This window comes from Lissotriton helveticus, chromosome 8 (assembly GCF_964261635.1).
Source record: "Lissotriton helveticus chromosome 8, aLisHel1.1, whole genome shotgun sequence".
Classification (NCBI taxonomy): Eukaryota; Metazoa; Chordata; class Amphibia; order Caudata; family Salamandridae; genus Lissotriton; species Lissotriton helveticus.
In genome coordinates this window covers 928,316,102-928,338,698 of record NC_136069.1, presented here as the reverse complement: position 1 = coordinate 928,338,698, position 22,597 = coordinate 928,316,102, and the positions used below count along the sequence as shown (strand labels likewise).

The following is a 22,597-nucleotide window of genomic DNA, read 5'->3' as shown; positions in this document are numbered from 1 at the left end:
AGGGCGTAAACCCTGGCGCATGAACATACAACGACACAAGTCTCCAGAGGGTAAACACCAATTACAAACATTTTTTCAAGATTATATTTCTATGAATCAGGGCTCGGTAACCTCAAGTAAAGTGCTATGGGCTGCGGCTAAAGCTACTATCAGAGGTCAATTGATGCGCGAGGCAGCATTAGCCAACAAACGAAATGCTGCACGTCAACAAGAATTAGAACTGAACATTCAGTCTTATACCCGTCACTATACCATAGCACCAACACTGCACAATCGTAAATCTCTAGAGCAAGCTCGAATGGTGCTAAATGAGCTTTACACATCTAAGGCGGAATTTGCCCTTAAAAAAATGAAAACAAGACATTATGAACAAGGTGAAAAGGCTGGTAGATTATTAGCGGCACAACTAAGGCAAATAGAAGCAGCCATGGCTATCCCAGCTATTAAATCATCTCACGGTCCAATTCTTACAAGACCACAGGACATAGTGAATGAGTTTGCTTCCTTTTATTCGTCCCTCTACACACCAGACACACAAGTAAACACTGATAGACTAAACGACTTTCTTTCAAAAGTAGATCTTCCATACCTTTCCAATGATGGAAGGGCTTTTCTTGAGGGAGAAATTAGCAGGGAAGAAATTGCGCAAGCGATATCAAAATTGCCATACCATAAAGCTCCTGGGGAAGATGGGTTTCCGGCTGAATTCTATCGTTGGGCTGGACATAATATAATTGATTCCCTTTATGCTGCTTTTCAAGAAGCAGAGCGAGATACTTCCTTAAATCCTCTTTCTAACAAGGCAATAATTGCAGTACTCCCTAAACCTGGAAAGGACCCTTTGCTTTGTACCAGTTACCGTCCCATTTCACTCCTGAATTGTGATATTAAAATATTTGCTAGCATTTTGGCTTCTCGTCTTAAAAAGGTATTACCTTCCTTAATTCACTCAACTCAAGTAGGATTCGTTCCAGGACGTTCCTCCAGGAATCACTTACGTACATTGGCACATACCCTATGTTATGCTAAAAATCTCCCTCAAGACGCATTAGCTTTATCACTAGATGCTGAAAAGGCATTCGACCGCATAGAATGGGACTATCTTTTTAAAGTGCTCGAGCGTTTCGGACTTGGAAACCAGTTTATTCAGAAAGTACGACTATTATATGATAATCCTTCCGCACAAGTTAACTGTGGAGGTTTCATATCAGAATCATTTCCGATCCGAAGAGGAACACGTCAGGGATGTCCTCTATCCCCACTTCTTTTTCTTTTAGCAATGGAGCCTTTAGCAGCCACGATTCGTCAATCAGAAGCAGTTACAGGCATATCCCTCCCTATAAGTGAATCAAAACTTTATCTATACGCAGATGACATTTTACTCACCTTAACAGACCTCCCTAACTCATTGCCATCTTTGCTTCAAATTATAGACACTTTTTCTTCATTCTCGGGTTATAAAATAAATTGGGATAAGAGTGAAGCTTTACCTATTTCTGATGGAACCACTAAAGCGGCTATACACAACTTCCCCTTTCATTGGCAACCCTCACGTCTTAAATATTTGGGTATTTTAGTGAATAAGGGTATGGAAGGTATGATTACAGATAACCTAAACCCACTAATTGTTCAAATGCAGCGTGACTTTGACAAGTGTAAAATTTTGAATCTTTCCATGTGGGGTAGAGTCCAAGCTGTTAAAATGGTTACACTTCCTCGTTTTCTATATACCTTAGGTATGCTCCCTCTTCATATTCCCTTGTCTACTTTGAGACTCACAGATTCCAAAATAAAAACTTTTATTTGGGGCTCAATGAAACCTCGTTTGGCTGTGACGAAATTAAAGGCTCACCATTCTTCTGGAGGTATGAGTCTTCCATCCATTGAACATTATAACCTAGCATTGCAGATTTCTCAATTATCATATATGTTACCGGGAGTCTCTGATGTTCCGCAATGGGTCCATTTAGAACGCCATCTTCTTTCTTCTGGTTCTGATATTTCTGCACTTTATGGCACTAAAATTGCACGTCAAAAACCCACAAACCCAATCTTATCGGCTATGTCCAAATCGTGGCAAAGAGCACACCGTTTATTGGCTTTAAACTCCCATATTCATGAAAAGGCACCCATATGGAATAATTCCGGTATTCGTATTAATAAGAAGGTATTATCATGGCCAGTATGGGAAGCAGCAGGTATTCAAACATTAGATCAAATTTTTTATAATAGTGACTTTAAAACATTCACACAAATACAAGAAGAATTCGGTCTTCCATCGCATCAATCCCTACAATATAATCAGCTCAAGCAATGTTTGGAAAAACAATTAGGTTCACATTCACCGGTGCTGTTAAATTCACAGATAGTAACCTACCTAAATACTTGGGGTAAGCATAAAGGAGTGATATCTGGTTTATACAGAGTTTTTACATCACATCTTTTTTCTCAACCTCTAACACAGACACTACAATTTAAATGGCAGTCACGACTTTCAATTTCTTACACAACTGATGCATGGGAGATAATAATGGAGAATCTAGATAAAGGAACCCGTGAAGCTCGACTTAAATTTTGCCTATTTAAGATTCTTCATGACTGGCATTGGTCTCCTGCAAGATTAAAGAAAGCTGGTTTAATTTCCCATGCCAATTGCTGGAGGTGTGATAACACTAACTGTGACTCAGCACACATTATATGTGATTGTCCGTTGATTCAACCTTTCTGGGCATATGTGGGAAAAATCTTATCTTCTACAATGCCTTTACACCTTCCTTTCACTCCTGCTGTTATTATTCTTCATGACCTTCAGTTATCTCCAAAACTCAACAAACCTCAATGTCGTCTTTTTCACACAGCAATGGCCACAGCAAAAATATGTATTTTACGCCATTGGAAATCTCCATCTCCTCCTTCGCAAGAGGAATGGTTGACAACTATGTTCCAAACAGCTTCTCATGAGAGAATAATTTATAATCTTCAAAATCAAACTGACGTATTTCTTCGTGTTTGGTCACCTTTCCTGAACCTGAATAGTGGCATGGATATTGATGATAACATTCCAGGAGTGGATACCAATACCCCTTGATCTGATATTTGACAATATACCCCTCTTTCTCTTTTACTTCCCTCCTTTCACCCCTGATTTTCATGCTTTCCTATTATTATATTAACTTGTAGTTGTGTTGTATTATTATTTTATTATTTTATCTTTTCTAATTCTCTTTTATTCATAATATATTTTATTAACATCTCATTTCTCGTTTCTCTTCATATAACTTCTATTGATACGCTTTGTTAGTTCTTATATCAACTATTTTTCTATATTCTATTCAATACATTTTTCTTGATATATTTTACAATTTTCGACTTTCCAGATGAATTACTCCAAGGACTGAGGAGATTTATTATGGTACTATTTTCTATATTTGTAGTTATATATAATGCTTAATTTATATACTCGATTTATATATCTAATGAGTTAACATAGGATTCATTCTTTAAGACTTTTATAATTCTTATATATGTTGCTTGCATTATTTAAATATTTAACGTTTCTCACACCATATTTATTCAACTGTATACCTTGCTATGTATCTTTATAGTTGTGTTATTTGTTGGTGCTTAGTAATTGTCATATATGCCTTTTTTTTTCTTTCTCCTTTTTTTTTCCCCATATATTTCGTATATTTATTCATAGTCAAATTGTAAGTTATTAATAACTTTATTGTACTTATGATGTAATTTGCTCAAAATGTCAATAAAAAATTGTAACACAAAAAAAAAATTATGTTGTTAAGTGCTATACAGCCAAGAACATGTGTTTTTAAAAAGTCCATCGATTTTAAAACAAATCAAAAAGCACGTTTCAATACTATTTTTAGCAACCAACCAGAAAATGAACCATATTTTCTTTCTACACATGACAGATTGATTGTGAAACTGATCAGTGCCTTTGGGTCCTGTCTCGAGAATACATAATAAAAAACATCGAAAAAAATTGTCGCTATTTTTTTTTCTCTCTGTCTTTTACATTTTTTCCCTGAAAGGGTGGACACTGCCGACTTATTTCTTGTGTTGGATTTGTTTCTTTTGTTGGGTCTTTTTCTGTTTTGGATTTCTTGGCCATTGCAGAGATTCTAAGTAGAACACCAGATGCCAAGGTGGCAGATATCATTGCAGAGATTTTAAGGTGAACCCCAGATGCGAAGGTGGCAGATATCAATCACAGATATCTTTCTTATGTTGGACTCAATTCTTGTGTCGGATTTATTTCTTGTTTTGGGTCTGTTTCTTGTGTTGGATTTCTTGCCTTTTGCAGATATTTTGAGGTGAAAGGAAGATGTGAAGCTTTCCAAAATTCTTTAGCCACAAAGTAATAGCAAATGGCATCCAAGCAGCAGTTCAAGTGGGACAGGCAAGTAGCAATGTGTATGTATGTGTGGACTCGTTGATTGATGGCGCAGGACGTCCAGGAGAACCATAGGCCAAACCTGATCATTTTCCCTACATTGTCTGGCAGAAAACAGATGATAAAAACAGACAGATTGGCAGCCACTATTTGGATGGCTTTCCGAACAGATCTCTCACAATCTTCACTCTCGGATATCTTCCTCTTGAGAATTCTCATTACTTGAATGGAGCAAAAGCTCAGTATTAAGAAGGGCAGGAAAAACCCAAAAACAGAGGAATAGATAATTCGCTTCATAGGACGATCAACGCTTTGTTGAAAGCAATAAACACTTTCTTGTGTTGAGTTTCGTTGAGCATCGTGCACTAGTAAATAAGTGTGAAGAGAAATTACGATAATCCATAAAAAAATGCACACTATTGCTGCCTTGACTGGAGACCTTAAAACCTTTGCTTTCAAAGGGTGCTTAATTGCTACATAACGATCAACAGCTACCGCGGTAATGATCAGAATGCTCATGTATACGTTCAAAAAATAGATAAACGTTAAGATGCCACACATCTCTTTTCCTAAGTTCCAAGGAATGTTGTAGGCGTACAAACGGAAGGGAAAGGTAAAGAGCAGGCTGCAGTCAGAAATGATGAGGTTGATCATGTACACCCTGGTCTCAGTCCATTTCTTAAGCCTGAAAAAAAAGACCCACAAGGCCAGTCCATTGAAGGCCAATCCAAAGATCAGCGTTGGGATGAAAATAATCAGTTGAAATAGTCTCACTGATGGCTCCAATTCCAGGTTGGTACAGTTCGTTCTTGAAATAGTCGCCATTTGAAGCACTGCAAAACAGAAAGATAAGAAATAAAGTAAATACACGGTTTTATTGTTTACAGACTATACCACACTTGGTAAAAATGATAATCACTAAATATTTCAGCCAATTACTCATTTCCAGCACTGACTGTGACTTCTTCAAGACAGCCAAAGGTTGATTTTAGTGCAAGCTTTTTGCATTTGAGGTATATGTACAAGGGAAGTGGCGGAGTGAGGCGTTAGCCTTCCTGGCTTAAAGCCTCACTCCGTCACTTCAGAAACGCAGGACTGCAGTATATTTACAAGAATGTGGTGCAGCCCTGCCTTTCCCCCTGCGCTTGTGCTACACTTAGCAGCCTAGCGCCAACACAGGCACCCTTGCAACATAGTGCAAGGGTGTCTGCGTGCAGGGGAAGATTGTTTACGTGCAGGAGGGCCCCCCTTCCTGCACATCAACAATCTTTAAATGCCATGTTGTAACTTCTATGTGTGCTGCTTAACGGAGCATGCATAGAAGTTGCAAAATAGCATTTTAAAACAAGAATTTGCAATGCAATGGGTCTCGCATTTGTGAAAGTTAGAGCCACTGCCATTGTAAATGACAATGTTTTTTACTTTTTGTTTTCTGTTTGCAGTGGAGTGATTATATTTGCAAAACACTATTGCCATTTGTATGACCTCGCAGTGTGGGAGAACCAGAACATTGGAAATAGGTTACGAGAGAGGAGAGGTAGAAAATAAATGCCACAAATGAAAAAAGGGGAAGGAGTTGTTGTAAAGGGTCGGGGATAATGCATGTCAGGTCCCAGTAATGCGATTAGAGGTACACGTATGTAGGTGCCATGAATGGAAAGTCTAGTTAAGAATTATCTTATTCACTCAACTGGCACTTGTATTTAGGGAGCTTTGCACCCAAAGTAAAATGTGTATTCCTGCCAGAAATTCATTTATCATCTCTTTGCAATGTGTAAAGTAACACTGCAGTGGATTGCTTTGCTTCCATTGATGGGCTGTTGGTTGTGGAGACTGGGTTTGATGCTCCTGTTGCGTTGTGTTTAACTACAACTTATTCCAGTCAGGGTATCCCAAAGAAACAAAAGGAAGTACATTTTCATGCAGCAGGATGGAATGAAAAGGGAAACGAGCCCCTTGTGTACCCTCATTAATATCATGAGCAAACATTAAGTTGCAAAGTCCTTGTTGTTTGCGTTATCTAATGTTTTCGTCACATTGTGAATATAAAATGTAGTTAATGCACTGTGAATCCAGTGTGTACTATTTTCTGTATCCGACTGAAAGGGCCAACTGTGGCTTGACCGTAGAAATAATCTGGTGTACACAGGCAATCTGTGCCCTGTGGTGTCGTGTGAATGCTGGTGTGTCATGTGCATGTGCATGGCGTGCTGAACCCGAACTGACTGAAAGAGATATTATCCCAGCGAGTGTGAGTGGAAGTTTTTACTTAAGAGGCACTGAACACAGACTGTGGAAATAGTGTGGTTTGTAAACTGGCATGTAGAGCGATTGCAAATTATGTCATTTACATTGTGCAGTCAGTAATAAAAATTATTGGCCCATTGGCTTACGAGCTCGAGCCTCTTTTGAGGACTACAACATGGATAAAGTAACACAAGTAAAATTATAAATTTGCCACAAAGCAAATGGATATGTTTACCCTGTTACCTCCCCCACACTCTTATAGTTCTTCCCTCCAGCTTCCTCATTAAATAAATAGTACACTTGTTAGTAACCTTTCGTCTGAAGCAGAGGACTGACACTGCAACAGAATAAGCAAGTTATTTCCTTTGTTTGCTTGAGTGTCAAAGGCTAGGTGAACAGCTGTGCCGAAGGTGAGACACTACAACTTATGGATTTACCAATCTGAAAGACAATTAGTTATGGATTCCTTACCTTAGAATTACCCCCAGGTGTCAGACTGGATCCGGAGATTTTTTTTGTCAGCAGAACCCCTGTGCGATGAAAGCTGGCTTTGGTTGGCTTCTCGTTCGTCGTTGGTGTCATGGTCGCCGGGCTGACGTCGTGGTAGATACTTAGACACCGCCTTTGCGCGCTGACATCAGTTCTTTTTTTTCCGCGCCAGCTAGCACAGATCAGTCAATTTTTGACTGACTTTTTGCTGACTTTTGTCGACATTGATTGAGTCTTCGACTCCTGGTGCACGTCAGGATTCCCATTTCAAGGCCTGCAGTTCCTGCAGCCGGCTGATGTTGGTGACGGATCCGCACCACATTTGCCTTTTTCTTGCCTGGAGCGCGACCACAACCCTAAGTCGTGCTCCGACTGCCGGACCATGAATCCGAAGTCTTTGAAGGAGTGGTCCCGAAACCTTCTCGAGGCCCAGCATTCGGCTCCGCACCGTTCGAGGTCCCGGTTGAGTGGGAGGTCGAGGGACCGGTCTCAGAGCCACCACCACCAGTCTTCTTGAAAGTCTTTGCACTCCTCAGGAAAGTCAAAGCAAAAGAAGAAGTCGAAAAAGCACTGTCCCTCTGCGACTTCTCTCAGTCAGCCACTGTGAAGAGGGACGTTGGTGGTGCCCCTCCCGTGGCTCTGCGTGCGGAGCTCCAAGTGTCGACTCTGAGTTCCCTCCCTTTCCTGGGACCCAGAGCAACCCCTGCCCAGCTTCGCACCTTTTACAAAGTGATGCATGCCATCTTTGGGCAGGCCGACTCCACCGGTGCACCTTCGGGCCCCGCAGACTCAGCTGGGGTCCCTGGGCCTTCGACGCCGGCAGCTCCGGTCCCGGCACCGCAGGGCCCCCTTGGATCCAGACCTGAATCCGGATCTGCACCAGTTGACCTGATTACACCTCCCCTGGCGCCGATTCCACAGCACCACGTCTGCAGCCGACTCTGGTTGTGTCCCAGGCCGGCGTCAACCCTAGCCTCTACCCCGATGTAGACACGGAGCCGGATTGGCATCAGCCCACGCTGGATCTAGCGCCAACGGTTACTTTTGTGCCCCTGTTCAAACCTGGCTCTTTGAGACCAGATTGGCAGCCAGAGGAGGGTGAGGAGGACTGGGAGGGGTCGGGAGACCCTTTGACTGACCAGCTAGGTTTTGAGGCAGACTGGAAAAATGAAAGGAAATGAAATAAAAGAAGGTACTTATTTAGCGCATGACTGTCACCCTACAGGTATCCTGGTGCTTAGATCAGAGAAACCGTTATGGCAGTGGAAGCAGCTGTCAGAAATACAATCTACAGATACAATCTGGAGAGAGGAACTGGAGGAAGCCAGTGGTCTGTATAGCTCACCAGACCTTTGCATGTTGTCTCCTTCTACTGTGGCTACGGAGGAGAGAGCGTCTTACGCCGTGGTTTTGCGTAGGTCGGCCGAGGCTCTCAACCTCAAGCTACCTACGGTGGCAGTCAAGACTAACCTCCTAACAGACGTGCTTCAACTGGCAGCGAGCTCTTCGGAGCCCATGCTACCGTTTAATGAAACCCTCACTGACATCCTTTTGGGCAAATTATCCATGCCCAACACAGGTGCTCCTGTGGATAGGATGATTGCCCGACGCCACCGCCCGGCCATGAAACCCCATTTTTCTTTCCCAATACCCCACCCCTGAGAGCTTGGTGGTCCAAGCCTCCACATCCAAAGGTCAATTCCCTAACGCACCACCTGATAGGGAATCCAAAAAGCTGGATCATCTTGGGAAGAAGATGTCTACCGACTGTAGTCCCAAGCTGGTGGAAGAAAACACTGCATGCCTGTTGGGCCATTAAACCCACTCCGTGTGGGATACAGTGGTGCAAGTGCTGCCCCAGTACCAGGAGGAGGCCCTGGCTGTACTCTCCCGTTCAGTTGCCGAGGGGAGAGACGCAGAAAAGTTTACAATCGCTGTGAACTGGATACCGCCGGACTGGATACAGCCGACTCGCTAGGCAGGACAATTTCCATGTCAGTAGCCCTTCGACGCTACACCTGGCTGAGGTCGACTGGTTTTTCAGGGGATGTCCAATCCACTCTTATAGACATGCCTTTTGATGGCCATCGCCTGTTCGGCGACAAGGCAGACAACACTCTAGAGTGCTTTAAAGACTCTCAGGCTATGGCCAAGTCCCTTGGCCTCTCCAACACCAGGCCCTGGTCAGTCTTCTTTTTTGCCCCTTTCGTGGCCACCGAAGGAGTGCCCGGCACATCCCACCTGCCCCTGCGTGAAAGAGGAACCACCGCTGGGGTTCCGGTTGCCAGCAGGCAGGCCAGTCCACTACAACCCCTTCTGCAGCAGGCCCCAAAACCCTCCTAGTCTGACCTTTCAGGGCCACCAATCACCAGTAGGGGGCATGATTCGCCATCACCTTCCCACTGGCGCACCATCACGTCAGACAGGTGGGTTTTGCAAATAGTCTCGAAGGGGAGGGAGTAGACCCTTCGGACTATCACTCCATCCATGCCACCTCAGTACCATCGCATGTCGTGGGATCATCGGGCCCTTCTCCAACAGAAGTTATGGCTCTCTTAGCCAAGGAAGCCCAGAAGTAGGTCTTGGTTGCTACTCTCACTACTTTCTGGTGCCCAAGAAGGACTAAGGCCTGCCTCCTATCTTGGATCTCAGGAACGTCAACCGCTTCCTCCGGAAGGAGAAGTTCAAAATGTTGATGCTTGCCCAGGTCCTGTCTGCCCTCAACCCAGGAGACTGGATGGTAACGTTAGGCTTGAAGGACGCCTATTTTCACATCCCCACTCTGCCGGCCCACAGGTGTTACCTATGGCTCACGGAGGGCCACAAGCATTTTCAGTTTTCCGTGCCCCCACTTCGGCCTTACCAGCACCCCACGGGTGTTCACAGAAGTGATGGCGGTGGTCGCAGCTCATCTGCACAGATCAGGGGGTCCAGTCTTCCCTTATCTCGATGACTGGCTGTTGAAGGTGGGCTCGCCCCCAGGCTATCGTCTCTCACCTCCAGACTACAGCCGACTTTCTGCATTCGCTGGGGTTCTCAATCAATGTTCCGAAGTCGCACCTGATTGCCTCTCAGAAGCTCCTCTTCATCGGAGCAGTTCTGGGTTCTACGCAGTTTCGGGTCTATCCCCACGAACATCGAGTCTTGGATATTCGGGCTATGATTCCAATCTTTCAGCCTCTATTCCGGGTTTCGGACAGCATGGCCCTCAGGCTACTGGGCCTGATGGCCTCCTGCATCCTGCTGGTAAGCCATGCCAGATGGCAGATGCGGGCTCTTCAGTGGGACTTGAAGCTCCAGTGGGCTCAACATCAGGGGAACCTGTCAGATTATGTCCAGATCTTGGAGGGCAATGCACACAAATTGCAGTGGTGGCTAACACACCAGGATTGTGTCAACGGCATATTCCTCTTCCTTCCCCAACCAGAGTTCCCAGTGATGACGATGCATCATCTGGGATGGGGCGGTCACGTGGGAGAGGCGGAGATCAGAGGCCTCTGGTCTCCGGCGGAGTCTGGGCTCCACATCAACCTTCTGGAGCTTTGGGCGATCTGTCTTGCACTAAACACATTCCTTCCCTCTGTCTGGGGAAGAGTAGTGCAGTTGTTCACAGACAACACCACCGCCATGTGGTACTGCAACAAACAGGGCGGGGTGGGCTCGGTACCCGTCAAGAGGCTTTCCGTCCCTAGACATGGCTGTAACATCAGGACATATCCCTGGTGGTTCAACACCTGGCAGGTTCCCTGAATGCCAGGGCAGACGAACTCAGCCACAGGTGCATGATGGATCACAAATGGTGTCTTCACTCGGAGGTGGCGCAATGTCTCTCTATTTAGAAGTGGGGATAGCCTTAGTTAGATCTATTCCCCATCAAAGAGAACACGCAATGTCTGCAATTCCGCATGTTGGAATTTCCAAGGCGGCACTCTATAAGCCACGCTTTTCATCACGAGTGGAGTTGCGGTCTTCTATACACCTTTCCGCCTATACCACTTCTGGCCAGGGTGCTGAAGAAGATCAAGCGCAACCGGGCCCAAGTCATCCTTGTGGCTCCGGATTGGGCACAAAGAGTCTAGTATCCCGAGCTGTTACACATGGCCACGATCCTCCTATCTGACTGCCTCTACAGGAGGATCTTCTGCGCAGAAGCAGGGGACCGTCCTCCACCCGACCTGTCCAGCATCCACCTCCTTGCGTGGAGATTGAGCAGCAACAGTTGACAGCCTTTGACCTTCCTCCTGAAGTCTGTGATGTTATCTTGGCAGCCAGACGTCCCTACACTAAGACGGTATATGCCTGCAGATGGAACAAATTTGTGACATGGTTCACAGCATAGGCTGTGGACCACCTTTCTGCCCCTCTTTCGGAGGTTCTCATGTTCCTCTTTTCTTTGGCTCAGCAGGGCTCTGCTCTTGGCACTCTTAAGGGTTATCTCTCAGCCATTTCAGCCTTTCTTAGGCTTCCTGATCAGCCTTCTCTTTTGATGTCCTCTGTTGTAAATCGCTTACTTAAGGGCACTGTTGATCTTTTTCCTCCTGTTACCTTCGTAATGCCTCAGTGGGACTTGAACCTGGTTCTTACCTACCTTATGTGTCCTCCCTTTTGAGCCGCTTCATAACTGTTCTCTCAGACTTCTTACTTTAAAGACGGTCTTTCTGGTTGCCATCACTTCTGCTCGCAGGGTGAGTGAGCTCCAAGCACTTTCTTCCAAGCCTCCTTTTCTGACTGTTTAGACGGACAAGGTCTCCCTCATAACCTGACCTTCCTTTCTTCCCAAGGTGGTTACTTCTTTCCACATTGGTCAAACCATCACTTTGCCCACCTTCTTTCCGCCTCCACATCCTTCTAAAGAGGAAGAGAGGATCCAAAACATGCATGTTACTTTTATGTGGATTGCACCAAGCAATTATGGGTGGATGACCAGCTATTTGTTGGCTACGTGGGTGCCAAAAAAGGTCGGGTCGTGCACAAACCGACCATGTTAGGTGGGTCATTTTGTGCATTAAATTTTGCTAATATGTGGCAAAGAAGGAGCCTCCAGTGGGACTGTGCACCCATTCCACCAGGGCGATGGCGTCTACCACTGCTTTGGGACACAGAGTTCTCCTCAATGACATCTGTCAGGCAGCTACGTGGGCATCTCTGCACTTATTCACCAAACCTTACTGTGCCTGGACAGCCAAGTCCAGAGAGACGGCTTCTTTGTCATTAGGACAGATACATATTTTATCTAAGTTTTAATATTTTTAAAGGAATTACATTTGGAGAAATTATTGTGCATTTCTTTTAATAAAAACCTTGCATCAATTTCTACTTTGAAAGATTTTTTTGTTTATTTTTGGGGCTATAATGGACTTTTGAATGAAAGGCTTGAGTGATATGGGTTATGTTCAAACTATGCATGTAGAAGCAAGTGTATCGGTACCACAGGACAAATTTATCTTTTAACTTGTATAGAGTACCCTACTCCTTTGGTGAGGCGAAGGGGTCCCTCTCTATTTTTGTTTGAGACAGCTTCTTTGGCTATTCTGTTCTCCAGGAATTTCTGGTGTGGTCCGGGGTTGGTATTGATGAGGTATCTATTGTAAGGTAAGGAATCTATAGCTAATCATCTCTTTCAGATTAACAAGTTACTTACCTTCAGATACCATATATCTGTAAGAGACATAGATTAGTTACAGATTCCTTACCGTCCCACCCGTCCTCCCCGTTCTGTGAAATTACTTCTAGGGTCAGGGAATCCTTCTCAGTGCCCTAGTTTTGTGCACCAGTGGTCAGTGTCTTGCATGGCTCTGCTCTTCTGGCGTGGAATGTCGTATAAAAGAACTGAGGTCAGCGCGTGAGGGCGGCATCTAAGAAGCTACCGCAATGTCATTCTGGTGACCACAACACCAACCCCGAGCGTGGAGCCAACCAACGACAACTTTTGACGTGCTGGGGTACTGCTGACGAAAAAATTCTCAGGGTCCAGTCTAATGTTGGGGGTAATTCTAAGGTAAGGAATCTATAACTAATCTTTGTTTCTTACAGATATATCTTTACTGAAGGTCAGTAACTTGCTGCTAACCTTTGTGAACTGAAGAACGAAAGCCTGGACCCCTAAGGACGTGCATGAGGTGCTTGCACAGTAACCCTTTCGGCCTTTTTACAAATAAAAAGCTTCTTATTGATGAAGTGAATAATCGGTTACAGTATGACAGTGAAGGGTAACATTCCACATGCCGTAGAAAGTCAAAGTGAGGCTTAAAATCAGTAACAAGTGGACATTAAGTAGGTTACGGGCCCCAGCACAGAGGTGCATCAGCTCCCACACCCCGGTAACATGAGAGGGTTTAGACATTAGGCTAGTCCTTCCTCTGTATGCGTAAGCACAGTTCTCCCCTTTCCTGTATCCTGTAGACTAATTTTTGCAGGGGAGGCAGAGCCCTCTAAAGGAGGGAAATGGTACATTTGTGCTTAGAGGATAGGGGGGAGGGCTTATGATGAAGCAGAAAGGGGAAGCAAAACGTGGAATCCTTTAGTGAATAGTAATATTAATTCAGCAATTAGTTAGCAATAAAAAAAGAAACATAGTCAATCCAATACTTACTGCACGGAGTCCGGAGTTCTTGGTCAGCTGATTAGCTGCTGCAGGGGAGGAGGGGGAGGGGGGCAGGTCTGAGGATGGCTCAGCAGCTGATCATTGTGGCTCTTGAGCTGCAGAGTTGATCCCGGGGGAGGCTGAGCCCGACCAATGATGAACTGCTTAACCCGGTAGTGAGGGTGAAAGGAGAGTTAAATAGTCAGCCTGTTTCTGGTGATGGGAGGCAAGGCACACAACAGGGAGGTGGAGCTTTGAAGCTGAAAGCACGGTGCTTGTGTAATGGGCACAACGCTGAATAGTTGTAAGTTATATAAAAAAAAAAACAGGCGAACCATGCCCTGCAAAAGAAAAGAACATAAAGTGCAGCGGATTTTCCCTTTCTCTCGTGGGCTGCAGAGAGCCCATGCTCCGAAGCTTGGCACCCCAAAGTGTATGTGCATTGCTGCAAGTGAAGCGGACGACATAATAAATAAATAAAAAAATAAGTAGTCCATAAAGCAAAACATGTAGACCTACAGTGTAGAAAAACTGTAGTTGGCCGCTGCTCCTAGCCTAAAAGCGAAACTGATGCATCGGGAGCAACAGCCAATAAGAAGGCAGGAAATAAAACCAATGTAGAAGTTGACCAATGGCAAGCAGCATGAGAAATTACACTCCGTAGAGTGATTACTGCAGGGGGACCTTCCTGTAAGTAAACAATCATTGGTCTTTTGCTGTTTTAATGTGTGCTGCACAATGCAGCACACATGAAAACAGCAAAAACGAGGAGAAATTAAACATTTCTCCATGTTTCGTCAGGGTAAGACCAGGTTAGTTTTGGATTTTGAGTGCTCCACCCGTAGTGCCCCCGAAATCTGCTGGTGCCTCAGAACCGCCTTGCCTATATGCTGAGACCAACCTGGCTTACTTGATATCTCAACCCCAAGATAATAAAAACACTAACTACCTCAAGCTCACTGTTGTTTAGGAAAATCCTAGGGCGAGATCTACACCTTGGGGTAAAAGCCATCAGCTTGGTCTTGTTAACGTTAACTTCAAGGCCGTGCTCCTGACAGAAACCATCAAATATGTTGAGAGCACGCTGTAAACCAGCCGGAGTCTTGGACAAAATTAAAGTATCGTCAGCGAACATCAGGATCGGAACCCTGAGGCCCGCTAACGATGGAGCATCCACACTTGCATCCAACATCCTATCCACAATTCCATTAATAAATAGAGAGAAGAGCAAGGGTGCCATTGCACACCCCTGTCGTACTCCCCGCTCAACAGGGAAGCTGGCAGTGGACTCCCCATTCACCCCCCACTGGACCCTGGCGAAGTTGCACTCATGCAACCTCCTGATCAAGGTGAGCAGCTCGGATGGTACCCCCATTCTGCTCAAGACTGACCAAAGCTTACTTCTTGGGAGCAGGTCGAAGGCAGCCCGCAAGTCGACAAACGCGACATATAGGCTGCCCTCGCCAAGCAAAACCGTCCCCCACCACAACATGGTGAAACGGAATACCTGGTCTACCGTGCTGGTCGCCCGCCGGAAGCCTGCCTGGTAGGGAGACAAAGCATTATTCTCCTCGACCCAGTCCATCAGTTTGTTTACCACCATCTTCCCGTTCACTTTTTGGACAGTGGCAATCAAACTTATTGGCCTGTAATTCGCCGGGAGTGACCGATTTCCTTTCTTAAAGATGGGTATAATAATTGCTCCCTTCCATGTTTCTGGGATTGCAGCCCCCATTGAGATGGCATTTCCCAGTAGGGTCACATACCTGGCCCATCGTACTCTGTCGTTTTTAAAAACATCGGAGGGTATCCCATCTATACCCGGTGCCCTGCCCCCTTGCAAGCTACTAATTACAAGTTCTGCTTCTTTCGGGGTAAACAGACTTTCAGTGCAAAATACAGGTGAAATTGCTTCCACGACCATGACTTCCTTTGCCTCTGCATACTGGGGTTTAAAATACTCCACCCAGGCATCCTCGTCGACATTATTGTCTGGTTTGTTAGGGGTGCCACCTCTACCCCATTTTATAATATTCCAGAAAAACCTGGAGTCTTTGGCCCCCGAGGCCTCTAACAGTTCTTCCCAGTGATCCTCATCCCACTTTTTCTTGGCCAATCGAACACTACCATTATATTGCTTCCTGGCAGCAGAGATCGCGACCTTGTCCCTAGTTCTAATTGCTCTACCCAATGCTAGTCTGGCTACCCTACACTGCTTGTTAAACCACCTAGCTAGTTTGGGTACAACTTTCCTATTTATATTAAGAGGTCTAGTAAAATGAGGTTTTAAAAGGGAGAAGAACTCATTATGTATATCTGCAATTAGCCTAGACCCTGGAGTTATAGGACTTACTACCTCAATGGCGCCAATAGCAGAATCCACCTCTGAGATTATAAAGTCCATGGACTCCACATTCGCCAACACACTTGCCCATTTAAGTCTACGTGTGTCGTTGGCTATGTCGGGCAACACTCCACCACAATGTTGGGAACTACCTGTCATGGGTGTCCACCAATTGTGGGTGACACAGAGGGGATTGTGATCGCTTTCCAATCTACCCTCAACTTCCATATCACATACACCCTGCCATAGATTGAGGCAACAAATAACGTAGTCTATTCTACTTTTACTATGGCCGTTGTCAAATGTACAGGCACCTTCCCGGTCGCCCCTAGTTCTTCCATTTAAGGCCCTCAGCCCGTATTCCAGACACATAGCATTTAACAACAATATGTCCTTCGTCCACCGTTTCACTGGAACCAAGTTTACGGGTGGAACACCCCATAAATTATCCTCCTCCTGTCCCAATGGGTTCTCAGTATTGTCCAACGGTTCGAATGTCCTATTTAGGTCACCAGCCACCACCACTTGATTTCCCAGGGACTTTGATTCAAGGAAAGTATACAAGGCCTCTAGGGTCGGTGAGCTCCCAGTGTTGGTACCCCTGGCATAAATATTATAGATATCTACCGCACCCCTCTTGTCCGATGTCATTCTTAACAATTGGATGTCCTTGGAACCCAAGTCCAGGACTTTTATTTTAGCCTGTATTCCCTGTTTTACCCAAACTGTTAAACCTCCCATAGGTCGGCCCCTTGCACCTCTACTTGCTGGGATTGAAAATTTTAGATACCCTGGTAAAAAAAATAGGGTCACACGCCCATGTTTCCTGAAATAGGCATACTTCGAACCCCTTGATAAAATCTATCCAGTTTTGGGACAGTATCCGGCTAGACAATCCCGCGATGTTCCATGATAGGAGTTTCCCCGGGGTTGGGCCAGTTCTGGCTCTGGCCTCGGGGACTAATGTGGGAGATAGATTAATTGGGCTTTCAGTATTCCCTTCATGGACTAACCCAACGTCCACAGAGTTATTAACAGATTCTTGGGAATTGCTAGTATTTACTGAAAATACTTCCTCTCGCCCCATACTATGCATACAGGCCCCATAATTTGCCCTCAGATTCACAGTCTTCCCACCGGTGTTCACCTCATTTAGAGACATTCTTGTGTTCAAACTAGGCGCAATTGAGTTCCCACACAGATCCCCCTTTTGTATCATATCTCCCCCGGTACTCAGGGAATAATCCGGTTTCGGTCACCTGCCCCAACCCAGATTTCTTATCTCATCATGGGAGTTATGTGGTTCTGAAAAATCTGGATTCATATAATAGTACTGGACTCGAGAATAAAAACTTCGTCGAAATAGGACGAATTTGGTATCAAAAGACCGAGAATGACGAGTACATCAAGTACATGTATTTTCGGTGTATTCGAGTGACGATTTCACCTCGAAATCGTCATTTACATTCTAAAACCCTTAGCTACATGTTGCCCTTTTCATAGGCCTTAATCCAGTTGAATTTGATTCCACAAGGACACATACTCCTTAATCGACTTCTTCCTGACCCCAGTACAAGTTAGAACCATTGCCCCAGGCCGAACTCGTTAGGTCAGTTCCCTCCCAGTGGCCGAGCAAGATAGCATCTAGGCTCAACCAGCCATAAAACCATTTCAGCGCGCACACCTGCCATATCTCGCTCACATCTTTCTCCACTCCTTTTCTTCACTTACTTTATGATGGGGAGGTGACCGTTTTTATTAGGGGTCCAGCGATATCTGATGAAATGTTGGGCCTTGCCGGATGATTTGTTATGGGCAGCACGACGTGAAATATGTACATGTCATCATGACTCTGCTTTTCTTTTGTAATCAGTAACTATAAATGAAATACCACGAATCCTAGGAATGTTTTGCCCAAGGCTGAAAATTACGTATAAGAAGAGAAGCCTGACTTCGTGAAAGTGTGCAGTCTCCTGAGAATATACTCGTATTATACTTCTAGGACCCTGTTACCTTGGTTGCAGCCAATAAACTAATCTTTGACTTCACCTAGAAGACTCCGAGTTTCTGTAGGTCTGACTCAGGAGAACCCGAGGTCTCTGGGTGTTGATCCCCTGGCACCGCTGGGTTACCGGTTCTGTACCGGTTCTTAAAAACCCAGTACCTCAGTTGGCGCCCAGCGTTTGGGGCGATTCCAGTGGCACCAGTCAGCCTGAAGATCGTGAGGAGCTTCGTGTGGAAATTCCGGAGGAGGGCCCACCACCTCATCGACCCCTGCATGTCGACGTGGTCCGAAGGTCTTTGCTGCGAGGTTCCCCGCTTCCCGACGGCTACAAGGACTGCTGCCCTGGCTATCGCCCTGATGTTGGACCCTTGAAATTTTCGGTAGAGCGAAACGCTGAGACGAGTCTTCTGGTGACGCCATCGATATTTTCAGTTAAGTATAAGTGGAGCGTCTCCCAGTCCTTAGTTGGACTTACTTTGTGGTATCTTGGAGATACAAAAGGTTTTTATTGGTTCTTGCAAGCACCATAACCGAAGGACTCGTGTATTCACGAGAAATATCGTAATCGATAAATCCTTTGAAGTTTTGGAACTAGACTAGAGAGCGAGGATGCCTAGTCTTAGACTCGGGAATTGGTTTTGTCTTGGTAGTAATAATAGGGACTCCCGATTGGAGGACTCATGTCCGGTTCCTCCAGTTGGAACTCCAACTTACGAACTATACGTTAAACATGGGGTAGGCCCCATCGTTTACAACGAGGTATGGATTAAATACACTAGGAAAGATGGTGTTTTAAAATGGCCCCAATAAGGTAGCTTCGATTCTGAAATCTTAGACAACCTTGAAGTTAAACTCTTCAAAAAGAAAGCCCGGCCGGCGATGTTTGACTCTTTCCGCTTATGGCGCAAAGAAGCCAAGCAAAAATAAATTAAATTAGTTAAGAAAAATAAGAGAGAAGGGGGACTTTCAGTAATGCAAGCTGCCGTGCAGTTTAAAGATAATGAGGAAGAGCAGATAAATGAGCAGTTGCACAGGCAACGTAAAATGGCAATAGATAAGTGTTATCCAGTTTTGCCGTCTTTTCAGCAAGGGACAGGAAAAGAGCGTGAAAAAGACCCATTAATGTCGCAATTATTAACTTCACCACCCCCCTATGCGCAGAATGCCACAGCACCCCGCAACCTTTAGTTGCACAAACTGCGCCTCCGGCTCTTCCACAGCACCCACCAGCTGCTCTTCAGCTGGCTCCTACTTCTTCGGTGCAGCCTCCTCCAGGCCCACCGACCACTTCTGTTTCATCTGTGTTTTCTACGATTTTGCCTACTGTACTTTCTACATCTCCTAATGCCCCCTCTATGATTTTGCCTAGTACCACATCTATTATTCCTGATACCTCTTCTGCCATCTCTACCCCCGCCTTACCTCACCCCGTTTGTTCATCTGTTTGTCCTTCAGTTTCACCTTCCATTCGGCAGAAAATGGCCAGCACTGTTACTAATCTTCTTTTACCTCTTTTCGGGTCGCCCGCTACGACCCCTAACATAGGAAGAAGACAGTTGCGAAGTCAACTGCCTGATTATCAAGAGAGAGATTCCCTGAATAGTTTAGCTCGGAAATGGGTCATGGACACTGCAAAATATGATGTACAGTCTGTCATGGAAGTCTTCCACCAATGGGAAGCAGCGACACAGAGATATGTGTTCGAACAGATGTGCGTCTTTCTTGGCGAAGATTTAGAAGACAATGATCAAGAATGCATCCCACAAGAGATGTGTCGTGTACGATTTAAATTTGGAGAGGGTATGATTGTAGGTCCCGATGTGGAAGAAGCAGTTGAAATGCTATTATCATATCGAAGTAAGGGAAGCAGTTCTGGGTCACCATCGGAATCTAGTGCATCTAGTAGGAAAAAGGCACGACAATACCCTATGAGAGAGGTTCCCCCACAGTGGAGGGAGGGTGACGCGACAGCTGTCCCACCTGTCCTGCCACACTTTCACCGTGTATGGGTACATGTCCCATGGAAGCGAGCTGAAGTTTTAGAACTCAAACAAACATTACCAGATCCGCGTAAAAATCCTGCAGGGTACTATAAAGAATTGTCGCAAACTGCTGGGTCATGTATAATGAACTTGGCCGATATCGATATGTTGTTCGGGAACGTTGTTCCACAGCCTTTATGGGGAAAAATTCGTCATGTAGATCATGACCAGGAATTAGGTGACACGTGGGCTAATATTACTGCTGCAGATGCACGACAAGTTGGTGGTGCCAAGCCTGAGCCTCTGATAGCGGAACTACCTGGTAGAATAGTAGATTACATGAAAACGATAATGCCTGCAATACGCGTAAATTGGGATAAGTTATCTGCATGCAAGCAAAAGAAAGAAGAAACAGTTTCAGATTTCTTCACCAGATTTGAAGAAACATTCATTGACCACAGCGGTCAAGATATGACCACAGAAGGTGGTCAGAGACTGTTTGTCGATAAATTTGTGCACAATCTGCTTCCAGATTTGTGTAGGAAATTAAAAGATTCGGAAAGTTCTTGGGCAGTCTCATCTTCAGCCCAGATATTAGCTACCGCACAGTACTACGAGAATAGAGACAAAGATGAGAAAGATAAAGTAGAAAAGAAAACTAGAGAACTCAAAACTAAGGTTTTGCTACAGCAAGCCTATCCGCCAAGTGGTGGTGGTAATCAAAATAATAATGGTCAGAATCACTACCAGAACACTTTTCAGCAGCCTCAACAATATCAGAGAAACTTGCAAAGATTTGATCACAATCAAAACCGCGTAGGTCCCAACCAGTGTTTATATTGCAAACAAGAGGGTCATTACAAATATAACTGTCCTGCCCTACCACAACGTGCAAATGGAATTTCTAGCGTAAGAGGTCGTGGCAGTCAGCAAGCGCCTAGAGGTAGAGGGCGTGGAAACGCCCCTCAGGACGCACGTCCCCTTCCACCACAAAACTCTATGAACAGGTTTGACCAGCAAAATAACGTATCTGACAGGACAGCTCAATACTACGTTGATGAGTATTACACAGAAGATGAGCAGTGGGAGAATAATGATTGCTAGGACAGCCTTAGACAAGGAGAGGGAGTCGTTTCAGTTCCAGTAGATCAGAGTGGACCTTACGTTGAGGTGATTACATCGGGTGTGTCAGAACCTTTTCTGTTGGATACTGGTGCTACAAAGAGTTCTATTATGCACTCCAAACTCCCTGGCGCACCTTTGTCTGGCGAAATGAACGTTTCCATAGGTTTTTTTGGCGCCCCGGTTAGAAATCCGATTTCTGACCCTTTATCTCTTTCTGTTGGTCCTTGTGAATTCGAAGCACCCCTTATTTTGACAACAGGTTGTGGTGAAAATTTGCTAGGATTGGATTTGCTAAAAAGATTGTATGCGACTTTGTACCGTTCTCCCTCAGGAGTACAACTTACTTTAGGTCAGAAAGTGGTTTCTCCCATGTATTTGTCGAGGAATGCACTTCCAGCAGAATTGGCACTTCTCCCAGATATTCTTTGGGCTACTGGTCCGAATGATGTAGGTCTTTTAGAAATTCCACCATATGTTGTAACATTGAAGTCGAATGTCAAAATGCCACGAATTCCCCAATACAGAATATCCAATGAGGGCGAAAAAGCTTTGCTAGCGATTGTTTACGAATTGATTGAAAAAGACGTAATTGAAGAAACACGAGGCAATGTTTGCAATAGTCCTGTTCTGCCTGTTTTAAAACGAACTGACCCTTCTCAGCCACCTGTGTATAGATTCGTGATTGATCTTAGAGAAGTAAATAAGATAGTGGTGCCACAATTCCCAGTTGTCCCCGACATTACAACATTATTGACTATGGTTCCAGTCTCTGCCTCTTGGTTTTCGGTGATTGATCTGAAGAATGCTTTCTTCAGTATCCCGATTGCTGAGGAAAGCAGGGATATTTTTTCCTTTAGTTTAGGAGGTCGCAGTTTCCGCTTTAAACGCGCCCCCTCAAGGCTACTGTGAAAGCCCCTCAATATACAGTCAAGCTCTGAAAAGTCAGCTTGACACAATGGTTTTGCCCGAAGGTGCCACTCTCGTACAGTACGTGGACGATTTGCTCATCGCTGCGGATACTGAGAAAATCTGTAAAATGGCCACTTTGACATTACTGCGTCATCTATGTGATCTGCATCACAAGGTGTCACTTTCCAAGCTTCAATATTGCCGACAAGAAGTGACCTACTTAGGTCATCTCTTATCGAAGGAGGGAAGGAAACTGACCCCAGAAAGAATTCAGGCAATAGCTAAATTGAATGTGCCAAGAACACAGAGAGAAGTGCGTGCTTTCTTGGGCATTACATCGTACTGTAGACAGTGGATTCCAAATTTTTCATTATTAGCCAAACCCTTATTGGCACTAACGTGTACAAATACACCCAATCCCATTCCTTGGTCTGATGAGTGTCAGAAAAGTTTTCTTGAATTACGCACAGCATTATGTTCGGCCCCTGTGTTAGGTAACCCC

General features: G+C 45.0%; 1 protein-coding gene across 1 annotated transcript in view; it reads right to left on the bottom strand.

Moving 5' to 3' along the window:
- Positions 1 to 3,591: 3,591 nt before the first annotated feature.
- LOC144771823 (G-protein coupled receptor 35-like) overlaps positions 3,592 to 22,597 on the bottom strand; it is a 56,780-nt gene continuing 37,774 nt past the window's right edge. Inside the window, exon 2 of the mRNA XM_078656091.1 lies at positions 3,592 to 5,244. Coding sequence (XP_078512217.1) covers positions 4,241 to 5,244 — 1,004 coding nt within the window. The 3' untranslated portion in view covers positions 3,592 to 4,240. The remainder of the gene's footprint in view (positions 5,245 to 22,597) is intronic.